The sequence below is a fragment of the Gossypium raimondii genome, chromosome 5 (genome assembly GCF_025698545.1).
Source record: "Gossypium raimondii isolate GPD5lz chromosome 5, ASM2569854v1, whole genome shotgun sequence".
Taxonomy (NCBI): Eukaryota; Viridiplantae; Streptophyta; class Magnoliopsida; order Malvales; family Malvaceae; genus Gossypium; species Gossypium raimondii.
Window position 1 is genome coordinate 31,171,228 of NC_068569.1, and position 13,488 is coordinate 31,184,715.

Here is a 13,488-nt window from a genome sequence, read left to right on the forward strand (position 1 = left end):
ATATGCAAATTTCCAAATTACGAAAAAAAATTTTAATTTTGGTCTAACATATCTTTTTCCGGCGAATTAAAACAATATTATATGTTGCCGCTTTACCATCACAAGAGTATAAGTGCCCAGTGATTGAGACAAAAGATTATCATGCTAACGAATTTGCAACTTTCATGGAATGGTGTGATTTTTTAGGTGTTCGCGGGCGACGCAAGAGTATCCGGAAACGATTAAGGATAAGGAAGAAGATACGACTCTCAAGAGGCTCAAGTCCCGCTTTGAACAAAAGACGTGTTCGAGTGTCGAGGACAGCGATGAAACCCCATTTCGGTGGTGTTATTGACCGCCTGTGGCGATTGAACATGGATTTGTAAATAATTAGATCTTTTGAGCATGGATTCCATTTATTTCCTACATTTAGATTTGGATTTTAAATTGTATTAGTTTAATTTTAGACTTGGTAGGTCGGATTTTTTATGATAGAGATGAAAACTGATGATTTTCTCATGTTTGTAGGGATTAGTTCAGTGAAATTGCGATATCCAATGGGGCATATTGTGACTTTCGGACGGTTTGAGAGGGACCAAAATCTTCGTGGTATCACAATATCCACCTCCTGATATCGCAATACCCTTGAAATTTCAAAAGTAATTTTTTTTATTTACACAGTGGTATCGCGACACCTAAGGCAAACTCGAAGATGAGGGATCAAAATAGGGGATATCACGATATCCAACTTGGGTCACGTGATACCCGATTCCAGATATCGCAACCCGTGTATTTTGGAGGCTTAAAGCCTCTAAATAATCAAAAACTCTTAAACCTTCTCCTATTTTTCGAAAACATTCATTCTAAACCCTTAAAAACTCTTCCCCCTGTCAATTTCTCTCAATCTCCCCTTCAAATTTCCTTCGTGTAACATCCCAGATTTAGCTCCACAAAAATGTAGAAATATATCAAAAATAAGGAATTAACTCAATGGTTAGTTATTTAATGTAAAACCATGAAATTTAGTTGGAGGTCTCAAGTTTAAGTCTCAACTCTTACAAAATAAATTGATTTTTTGTAAATTATCTTCTTCTTTTTTATGTGTTGCCACCCAAGCCTAATAAACCTAGATATATATACAATTTTTTATCAAAATAATCAGCCTTTGAATCCTATTTTCCTCTACCTTAGCCGTCCCTACCCCCTTCTCCCTCTCTTCATCTTTATATTTTTTCTTCTCCCTTTTTCCTCCATTGTTGCCGTTGCCTACACCTCCCCTTTTACCATCTTCTTCTTCTTCTTCTTCTTTGCATCAAGATTGTGCACCATATAATTTACTATATTGCTTCAATTTCCCCCAAAATAAATCAGCCCTAAATTTGAAATATTTAACTCCAAAATTGATCCCAAACATTGCCAAGAAGGGGTCATTGTCGTTTCTCTCAACTAACTTGGTAAGATCTCTTTTGTCCTCAATTTCTTTGTTAATCTTGTCAATTAAAAACCAAAATTTCTAGATCTGGAATCTGGGAGATTTTAAATATTTTCAAAGGTATTTTCCAGATTTTAATGAGGTCTCAAAACATTTTAAAATTCAGCCCCAATTTCACCACCATAGGTGGTCGTGCGTCTTATATATGTGTAGAATAGGGGCTATTTTGTTTCTTGAATCTTTCCCATTTAATTCCAGCCATAATTTGAGTTATTGAACCCTCCTAATAAACTATTAAACTCATGTAAATTAGGGAAAATGTTCTTGATTTTTGGGCATTCAAACTCACAAATCGAGGAGCGTAAGTGCAATTAAGCGTAAAATTAATTGTTGTTTCGACATAGTTGTACGGTAAAGGTTATTGGTTGATTAAAGTGAAGGAATTTAATCATTATTAGCTACTTATTTTCCAGTATATTATTGAATTAGGTGCTGACCCAGGTACCCCGAATCGACCGTAAAGTCGAAGAACGATCGTACATACGGTTTGCATAGATACATGGTAAGGAATCGAACTAGTTTGAATTCATAAAATAGTTATTAATTTGAAAATTGGTTTGAACCCATAAGTGGGTATTTGAAAGTTGGTTAAATGGTAAATTGATTGAATTTATACTAAATTTTGGTTTAGGATCGTATAAAGGTTTATTAAGGAAAATTGGAAGATTCACTATGGTGTTGCGAGAAAGCGAAAAATAAGGTGTAGGTCCTAAACTTGTAAAATTTGTTTGATAATGATAAATGTCATGCTGTATTTGATAAATTAACTTTCTTATTGGTTTGAGTTAATAGCCAAAATTTTAGTTTTGTGAGTGCCCGAACCAGGTGCTTTTCGAGCCTTAAAAGATTGTTGTGTTGGCAACATTGCTAGCTTGACTATATGAATGTGTAATTGAGATTGTTATGTATAATTATATTACGTGATATGAGAATGTTTGATTGAATGGTACGAAATGTTGAGATATTAGGTTTATGCATGATTTAAATGCATGAAATATTACTATGATATATATACGTGAGGTTGCTATTGCTACACAGTGAAATTCGTAAAGTATGTGAATTGAATGCTATTGATAGATACCATCTGAATGGTAATTTGAAAATTGGAAGACTGCTTCCTTTTACTAAAAGTACGTGATTATTGAGGACATGTTGAACATGTCGAATAAATGTAAAAAGTATTGAAATATGATTATGTATGAATTTGTATGACATATTGCATGTGCATTGGGATGGGATTCTGTGGTTGATGGAGGAGTTCCGTGGAGTACCGGCAGCATAATAAGCCCGCATATATTTGTAGTCAGTGCACTGCTTTTGGAGTACCGAAGGGATTGGCGATTATATCGCATTATTTATTTGGCAGTTTCAATGCATTATTGATTATTGGTGGTTTTACCACACTGAGCTTTGCTCACATACATTAGAGTTTGGCAAGCGGGTTCGGGGAACTCGTGGTGTGTAGCGGATGGTATGGGTAGGATCTCATATGTGCATTTTTCCCGATCATGTGCATTTGAAATTATTATTGGTAATGTTTGATTGTGCTATTGCTTCCTTTATGAAATTGATTGTATTAATGCTTAATACTTGCGTGTTTAATCTCACACTAAGCTTGTTAAGCTCACATCATTACCTCAACTTCTCAGCTAATGATGGAACTTAGGATCGGAATTGGCATGCGGACGTACGGCCGGCCTCGGACTTTACTTCGTCAAATTATTTTAAGTTAATTATATTTTAGGCTTATTTTATTATTATTATTTGATTTTAGATTGTAAAGTTTCTTTAAACTGTGGTTTGGGACTGTTTGAGATTTTGGGGTTTTTTATGCATGCACGACATGCATATTGGGTATAGAGACACGGTATTTTATAAATATTTTAAAATGGACTATGCATGATATATGACTAAATTAATAATTTGACTAGTAATGGTACATTTCCCCTGCTAAGAAGATAACAAAATGATTTTTCAAAGGCAACACCGATAGTTAGGTTTTTTTTAAAATTCACTGAATTCACCAATTCAACCTAAACATGGTTGGACAAAGTAAATGGACGTTTTTCCAAAGATAACAATAGAAACCATGGTTTTATAAAAGGGAGTACTTGAAGGTTTTTAAATATCATTAGGGTAGCTTTGACATTAAGGTGTCTAATGCAGCTTTCCCGATTCGACCATGACTTCTAGGTCGAGTTTAGGAGGTTACACTTGGATTCATTGATCAATTTCCTTTTCTTTTTCTTTTTACTTTACCTTTGGTTAGTTTTCTTCTTTTGCAAGTATCACACCATTTTGGATTGGGGAGCACGACACTTCTCGATTCAATCCATTCGACTACAACAATCAATACAATTTAAGTTTTCTTTTCCTTTATTTATTATTACTGTTTTTCTTATTTCCAATTTAAAGTTTTTAATTTATGTATTGACTGCTTTCCTTTGGATATTGAGTTTATTTTATTGGTTTTAAGTGCGAAAATTAAAAGAATGCCCCGAGAATGTGTAAACGATCTCGTTCCCACCGCCTCTGTTTTGTCGTTGAAATACGATGGTATTAATTTTGAATAGCAAGAGGCCGCAGATTTTTATCAAACAATTTAGGGACATACTTTCATCCTTGAACATGATTTTGATCTAGCCTCATCGTTTAATGATGAGATATAGGACGATGTACACTTTTATCGTTGGGACAATTTTGCTTGCTTCCCAAGCAAGTCGGCATTGTACCAGTAGTGCTAGAGTTTTACTCCAATTTCAAAATTGGTACGCATGACCGACTATCGTCGGGCATGCTAACACCGATATTTCCGTGCCGCCATTTGCGAGTACCATGGCGTCATCAGTGCAATGAAAGAGACGACCTATTGTCTCTTGACTTGAACAATTTCACAAATGTTGACACGGATGCCATTCTTAGAGAATTTTATCCCACTAAAAGCCTTAAAATAAAAATTTGTCCCCAAAAATTGTCGTTTGAAATAATTGTCTGAGTCAACCAGAGCACTGCACGTAATCAAAAACTAAATTGAGTATGTTTTAGTATGCAAATTGTTTTACAAAAAAAATTTATTTAACTTTTAAAATGATTTTATTTTAATTTTAAAGACAACATATTTTAATGTTTATACTATAGTATCGTAAACTATTATAAATTAAATTTTTATATGAAATAAATTATATAATATATTATAAAACTAAAAATTGAATTGGGTTTCGGTCCGAAATTATTGAGTTAAATTTTTGCCCAAATCTAATTTTGGTGCTTAATATTTTATATGCACATTCGGACCAAATTTCAAATTTTGGTCCGCCAATTAAAACAATATTATATCTTCTTTGCTTTAACTACTGAAAGTTACTTTGTCAACGTTTATATACTTATCGCTCCTCCTTTGGCTCTTTCACCTTGGTTCTTTCCTGTGAGCGAATTTGAGGCAGAAATTCTAACACTACTATTGGGACCGGATATCGAATATGATTTTTATATGTATATATATTTAAAGATATTGTAAAGAAGTATACGTAATGTATGTATAGAAAATAATTTTCATTGCAAAACTCTTATGGAAAATGAAAAGCTAAGTGTAACCATCTTCAAACCCATCCAATTTAGGCATCACCAAGAAAATGATTTGTTGACAAGTATAATCTAAAGCCCTTTGATCTTCATCAACAAATAGCTGCCACAAGAAATTTAAGAAAAATAAACTAAAAGTGAACCAAACACAGAGGAACCTCCCACAATAATGCTTCGAATGATAAATATATTATAAAATTTGGGTAAATGATAAAATACAATTTTATCGACTTGATCCATCATAAATTTTCATAGTTAATGACCAGATTTTAAATTACTCATTGCAAAGATCTCTATATATTGCTTTTCCCACTTGAAGTTTTCTCGCACTAAAACATCAAAAGCAGTGACTTAAAGAAGATAAAATGAAGAAGCAAGTAATTTGTTCATTGTCTTTCCTCTCCTTTGCATTCTTCTTCTTTTCTTAGTGTTGAAGCACAGACGTGCAGCCCTAGTGGCAAGATCAAAGGAAAACCCTCCACCGGGGCAATGCAACCGGAAAATGATTCGATTGTTGCAAGGATGGCAAGTGGTACCTGACGGACAAATGTTCACCCCCGTATCAAGCCAAACGAAAGCAACACCGACGCTAATGACTTTGAGCGGATGGAGATGGTGGTGCACCATCCGAATGTGACAACCAGTACCACTCCGATGATGACCTGTGGTGGCACTTTCTGAGGTGGTATAACAACGGAAAGAGGTGTTTGAATTATATCAACATCCATGGCAATGGAAGATCTGTGAGGGCTAGAGTTGTGGATGAATGCGATTCTACTATGGGATGCGATTCGGACCATGATTATCGCCCCTTGCCCTAACAACATTGTTGATGCATCGAAGCGGTTTGGAAGGCTCTTGGAGTGCACGAGAGCGGCTGAGGCGGGATGGATATCTCTTGATCCGATCTTGATTAATCACTTGATCCATATTTATATTTATAATGTATGTACTAGAGTAAAGATTTCTTGTCGTCTTAGTTAACATTCATGTTACTATTAATGTAGAATTTATGTATATATTATGTATTTTGAGCCGTAAACTATGTTTTAAATCTTCATTATCTGCTCTATCCTTACTTCTTACTTGGAGAAATTTTTAGTTGATTCTTGATCAAATGAGTGTTGGATTTGGTATGCGTTTGATAACGGTATAAACAAGGCACTTGTGCTCCTAAGTTATCCGAAAGAAATTCGAAATCGATTCAAGCGTGAGCAGCTTGAGTTCTCATGTTTTTAGGGATTAGTTCAGTGAAATTGCGATACCCAATGGGGCATATTGTGACTTTCTAGACAGTTTCGAGAGGGACTAAAAATCTTCAGTGGTATCACAATATCCACCTCCTGATATTGCAATACCCTTGAAATTTCAAAATAATTTTTTTTTGTTTTACACAGTGGTATTGCGACACCTAAGGCAAACTCGAAGATGAGGGATCAAAATAGGGGATATCACGATATCCAACTTGGGTCACGTGATACCCGATTCCAGATATCGCAACCTAAAGCCTCTAAATACTCCAAAACTCTTAAACCTTCTCTTATTTCCCCAAAACATTTATTCTAAACCCTTAAAAACTCTTCCCCCTATTAATTTCTCTAAATCTCCCCTTCAAATTTCCTTCATGTAACATACCAGATTTAGCTCCGCAAAAATGTAGAAATACATCAAAAATAAGGAATTAACTCAATGGTTAGTTATTTAATGTAAAAGCATGAAAGTTAGTTGGAGGTCTCAAGTTTAAGTCTCAACTCTTACAAAATAAATTGATTTTTGCAATTTTCTTCTTTTTTTTTTGTGGGTTGCCATCCAAGCCTAGTAAACCTAAGTATAAATACAATTTTTTATCAAAATAATCAGCCTTTGAATCCTTTTTGCTTCTACCTTAGCCGTCCCTAACCTCCTCCCCTCTCTTCATCTTTATTTTTATTCTTTTCCCTTTTTCCTCTATTGTTCACGTTGTCTACACCTCCCATTTTACCATATTCTTCTTTTCTTGCATCAAGATTGTACACCATCTCCTTTACTATATTGCTTCAATTTTCTCCCAAAATAAATTATCCCTAAATCTGAAATATTGAACTCCAAAATCGATCCCAAACATCACCAAGAAGGTGTCATTGTCGTTTCTCTCAACTAGTTTGGGTAAGATTTTTTTTCTCCTCAATTTCTTGGATAATCTTGTCAATTAACAACTAAAATTTCCAAATCTGGAATTTGGGATTTTTTAAATGTTTTTAAAGTTATTTTTTTAGATTTTAATGAGGTCTGAAACCATTTTAAAATTCAGCCCCAATTTCGACCACCATGGGTGGTGGTGCGTACGCATATGTGTAGAATAGGGGCTGTTTTGTTTCTTGAATCTGTCCCATTTAATTCCAGAAATAATTTGAGTTCTTGAACCCTCCTAATCATCTATTAAACACATGCCAATTTGGGGGAAATGTTCTTGATTGTTTGGGCATTTGAAACTCAAATATAGAGAACCGTAAGTGCAATTAAACGTAAAATTAATTGTTGTTTCGACGTAGTTGTAGGGTAACGGTTATGGATTTATTAAATGATGAAATTTAATCATTATTAGCTACTTATTTTTCAGTATATTATTGAATTAGGTGTTGACCCAAACACCCCGAATCAGCCGTAAAGCCAAAGAACGATCGTACGTACGGTTTGCATCGATACATGGTAAGGAATGGAACTAGTTTGAATTCATAAAATAGTTATTAATTTGAAAATTGGTTTGAACCTATAAGTTGGTAATTCAGAGTTGGTTAAATGGTAAATTTATTGAATTTATACTAAATTTTAGTTTAGGATCGAATAAAGGTTTATTAAGGAAAATTGGAAGATTCACTAGGGTGTTGCGATAAAGCGAAATATAAGGTGTGAGTCCTAAACTTGTAAAATTTGTTTCATAATGATAAATGTCATGTTATATTTGATAAATTAGCTTGCTGATTGGTATAACTTAATAGCCAAAATTTCAGTTTTGTAAGTGGTCGAACTAGGTGCGTTTCAAGCCTTAAAAGATTGTTGTGTTCGCAAAATTGCTAGTTTGACTGTATGAATGTGTAATTGAGATTGTTATGAATAATTATATTATGTGATATGAGAATGTTTGATTGAATGGTATGAAATGTTGAGATATTAGGTTTATGCATGATTTAAATGCATGATATATTACTATGATATATATATGTGAGGCTGCTATTGGTGCACATTGAAATTCGTAAAGTATGTGAATTGAACGATATTGATTGATACCATCTTAATGGTAATTTCAAAATTGGAACACTGCTTCCTTTTATTGAAAGTATGTGATTATTGAGGACATGTTGAACATGTCGAATAAATGTAAAAAGTATTGAAATATGATTATGTGTGAATTTGTATGACATATTGCATGTGCATTGGGATGAGATGTTGTGATTGACGGAGGAGTTCCGTGGAGTACCGACAGCATATTAAGTCTGCATATATTTGTAGTCAGTGCACTGCATTTATAGTACCAAGGGAATCGACGATTATATCGTATTATTTATTTGGCAGTTTTAATGCATTATTGATTATTCGTGGTTTTACCACATTGAGCGTTGCTCACATACATTGGAGTTTGGCAGACGGGCTTTGGGGAACTCGTGGTGTGTAGCGGATGGTATGGGTAGGATCTCACATGTGCATTTTTTCCGATCATGTGCATTTGAAATTATTAATGATAATGTTTGATTGTGCTATTGGTACCTCTAAGAAATTTCTTGTATTAATGCTTAATACTTGCTTGTTTAGTCTTACACTGAGCTTGTTAAGCTCACCTCACTATCTCAACTTCTCAGGTAATGATTGCACTTAGGATCAGAATTGGCATGCGGACGTACGACAGACCTCAGACTTTACTTCGTCAAATTATTTTAATTTAATTATATTTTAGGCTTATTTTATTATTATTATTCGGTTTTGGATTGTAGAGTTTCTTTAAACTGTGGTTTGGGACTTTTTGAGATTTTGGGGTTTTTCATGCATGCATGACATGCATATTTGGTATACAGACACGGTTTTTTATAAATATGTTGAAATGGACTATGCATGGTATATGATAAATTAATAATTTGATTGGTAATGGTACATTTCCCCTGTTAAGAAGATAACAAAATGATTTTTTGAAGGCAACGCCGATAGTTGGGTTTTTTTTTTTTAAAATTCACCTAATTCACTAATTCGACCTAAACATGGTTGGACTAAGTAAATGAACGTTTTTCCAAAGCTAACAACAGAAACCACGGTTTTATAAAAGGGAGTATTTGAAGGTTTTTCACTATCGTTAGGGTAGGTTCGACATTAAGGTGTCCAATGCGGCCTTCCCGATTCTATCATAACGTCTAGGTCAAGTTTAGGAGGTTACACTTTGATTCATTGATCAATTTCTTTCTTTCTTTTTTTTTTACTATACCTTTTGTTAGTTTTCTTCTTTTGCAAGTATCACACCATTTTGGCTTGGGAAACATGACACTTCTCGATTCAATCCATTCGACTACAACAATCAATACGGTTTAAGTTTTCTTTCCATTTATTTATTATTAGTTTTTTTTCTTATTTCCATTTTAAAGTTTTTAATTTATGTATTGACTGCTTTCCATTAGATATTGAGTTTATTTTTATTGACTTTAAGTGCGAAAATTAAGAGAATGCCCCCGAGAATGCGTAAACAATCTCGTTCTCACACAGCTTCAATTTTGTTGTTGAAATACGATGGTGTTAAATTTGCATAGCAAGAGGCCACGATTTGTTATCAAACAATTCAGGGACGTATGTTCATCCCTGAACATGATTTTGATCCAGCCTCCACGTTTAATAATGAGATATAGGACGATGTACACTTTCATCGTTCGGACAATTTTTGCTTGATTCCCAAGCAAGCTGCCATTGTACCTGTAGTGCTAGAGTTTTACTCCAATTTAAAAATTGGTCCACACGGGTGTGTTCCCAAGCCGTGTACAAGCCGTATGAGCCACAGGGTGTGTGTCCAGGTCGTGTGACTCACTGTTTATGATTTAGAATCACGTGGGCAGACAACATGGGCGTGTGTCAGGCTGTGTGAGCTACACAGGCAAGCACATCGGCATATGCCAGGCCGTGTGGCATATAAATAGGATCTAGACCTTAGTTTTGAGGCCATGAGTGTTGTCTAACACAAGCACTGACCTCTAAAATGTATTTATGATTTGAATTTGATTATATGAGGACTATCTGCTGCTCTGAGACTGAGATATGTATTATATAAATGCATGTGTAATGATGGCTATTAATAATATTGATCTGTATTATCTATTTATGAATAGAATTGGAATGACTAAACAGATGTCGTTGATATTTGCAATATGCATTTGCATGGGTTGGGATATTGTGAATGAGGAAGTAATCTGCTCTGAATCAGTGGCTAAGCCACAATGCATATATATGAATCTGGTGCTTTGTTGCATTTCAATCTAGCAGCTAGTTTGCATCTCTGTAAACGTGTCAGACAGATACTTTTTGGTGTGTAGGGTTGGTTGGGCATTAAACGCCCTTAATGGTGTGTTGGGATGGTCGGAGATGGTGTGTAGCAGATGGGGGTAGGAAAAACTGCATATGTATCTTATCTGTCCTATACCTAAAACTAGAATTGCTTCTGTTATCTAACTGAATCTTAGGAGTTGAGAATTATCTTATAAATGTACTTTAATTGAATGGACATCGTTTATGCATTGGGTTCACAACTCATTTCGTTGTTAATTGGATTTCAGGTGGCTCTCAGGCTTGAATGGGTCGGGCTTGCGAGAGCTCAGTCAATCCGATTATATTTACTTTAAATCTTACCATTAGTAATCTCAGCTTTCTCTGATATTATGATGTTTGGGAAGACTAAATAGTTAGTCAATTGTTGTGTTAGTTATAAAATGTTGAAGATTTCATTTTGACTGTGTTTATAAATGCGGTTTTCCTAATATCGACAATGTAACTCACTGGACTTAGTCTGGACGTTTAGGCCGGGTTTAGGGTATTACATGTAGTGCTAGAGTTTTAATCCAAACATTGATATTTCTTGTGCTGCCATTTGCAAGTACTATGGCATATCGTGCTATGAAAGAGACGACCGATTGTCTCTTGACTTGAACAATTTCACAAATGGACACGGATGCCATTCTTAGAGAATTTCATCCTACTAAAAAGCCTTAAAATAAAAAACGGTCCCCAAATTGTAGCGCTTTTTCAATATATGTACATCAAACTTTTCCTTTTTTGCCAGAAGTGCTACTTGAACTTTCATTATGTTAACACTATTGGTTCTTCCGTGGATTGTCGTTTGAAATAATTGTCTGAGTCAACCAGATCGCCTGACACGTAATCAAAAACTAAATTCGAGTATGTTTTAGTATGCAAATTGTTTTACAAAAAAAAAATATTTTATTTTTATTTAACGTTTTAAAATGATTTTATTTTAATTTTAAAGACAACATATTTTAATGTTTATACTATAGTATTGTATACTATTATAAATTAAATTTTTATATGAAATAAATTATATAATATATTATACAACTAAAAGTTGAATTGGGTTTCTGGTCCAGAAATTATTGAGTTAAATTTTTTACCCAAATCTAATTTTGGTGCTTAATATTTTTATATTCACATTTCAGACAAAATTTCAAATTTTGGTCTGCCAATTAAAACAATATTATATGCTGCTGCTTTAACTAGGAAAGTTACTTTGTCAAGGTTTATATACTTATCACTTCTCCTTTGGCTCTTTCACCTTGGTTCTTTCCTGTGAACGGAATTTAAGACATAAATTCTAACACTACTATTGGGACTGGATATCAGGAATATGATTTTTTATATGTATATATATTTAAAGATATTGTAAAGAAGTATACGTGTAATGTATGTATAGAAAATAATTTTCATTCCAAAATTTTTGTGGAAAATGAAAAGCTAAGTGTAACCATCTTCAAATCCATCCAATTTAGGCATCAGCCAGTAAAATGATTTGTTGACAAGTATAATCTAAAGCCCCTTTGATCTTCATCAACAAATAGCTGCCATAAGAAATTTAAGAAAAATAAACTAAAAGTGAACAAAACCTGCAGGAACCTCCCACAATAATGCTTCTGAATGATAAATATATTACAAAATTTGGGTAAATGATAAAATACAATTTTATCAGCTTCAGTTCATCATAAATTTTCATAGTGAAAGACCAATATTTTAACTTACTCATCGCTAAGATCTCTATATATTGCTTTTCCCACTTGAAGTTTTCTGCACTAAAACATCAAAACAGAAGTGACTTAAAGAAGATAAAAATGAAGAAGCAAGTGTTCGACTGTCTTTCCTCTCCTTTGCATTCTTCTTCTTTTTCTTAGTGTTGAAGCACAGACGTGCAGCCCTAGTGGCAAGATCAAAGGGAAAACCCCTCCACCAGGGCAATGCAACCAGGAAAATGATCCTGATTGTTGCAAGGATGGCAAGTGGTACACGACATACAAATGTTCACCCCCTGTATCAAGCCAAACGAAAGCAACACTGACGCTTAACAGCTTTGAGCCAGATGGAGACGGTGGTGCACCATCTGAATGTGACAACCAGTACCACTCCGATGATGACCCTGTGGTGGCACTTTCTACAGGGTGGTATAACAACGGGAAGAGGTGTTTGAATTATATCAACATCCATGGCAATGGAAAATCTGTGAGGGGTGGATGAATGTGATTCTACTATGGGATGCGATTCGGACCATGATTATCAGCCCCCTTGCCCTAACAACATTGTTGATGCCTCGAAAGCAGTTTGGAAGGATCTTGGAGTGCCTGAGAGCGACTGGGGCGGGATGGATATCTCTTGGTCGATCTTGATTAATCACTTGATCCATATTTATATTTATAATGTATGTACTAGAGTAAAGATTTCTTGTGCGTCTTAGTTAACATTTATGTTACTATTAATGTAAAATTTATGTATATATTATGTATTTTGACCCGTAAATTTTGTTTTAAATCTTCATTATATGCTCTATCCTTACTTCTTACTTGGAGAAATTCTTAGTTGATTCTCGAAATTAGATGAGTGTTGGATTTGGTACTCGTTCGATAGGGGTATAAACAAGGCACTTGTGCTCGCAGGTTTCTTGAGTTAGTTTGAAATTTTTTTTTAACTTCAATTAAGGCATTGTCGAGCCAAGCTCGAGCAGCTTGAGTTATCAAGTGAACTAGATTTGAGTACCTTAATACTTGATTTGAGCCGCTCATGAGCTTAATCAAATTTTTTATTAATAATGCATTTCTAATATTTTAATCTTAAGAGAAAAATTCACCTGGAATCCAAACTCAATATTTAATAGGAAACTTAACTCCAACCCGATTCAACCCAACCCAACTTAAATTAGATTAAATTATTTT

At 34.3% G+C, this 13,488-nt stretch overlaps 1 protein-coding gene across 1 annotated transcript; it reads left to right on the top strand.

Annotated features, from left to right (window-relative positions):
- Positions 1–5,418: 5,418 nt before the first annotated feature.
- LOC105765966 (putative ripening-related protein 5) lies at positions 5,419–13,013 on the top strand. Its single transcript, XM_012585256.2, is given in 7 exon segments — positions 5,419–5,478; positions 5,480–5,558; positions 5,561–5,861; positions 5,863–5,894; positions 5,897–5,959; positions 12,468–12,783; positions 12,785–13,013. Coding segments are annotated over 7 exon segments (1,080 nt in total).
- Positions 13,014–13,488: the final 475 nt, after the last annotated feature.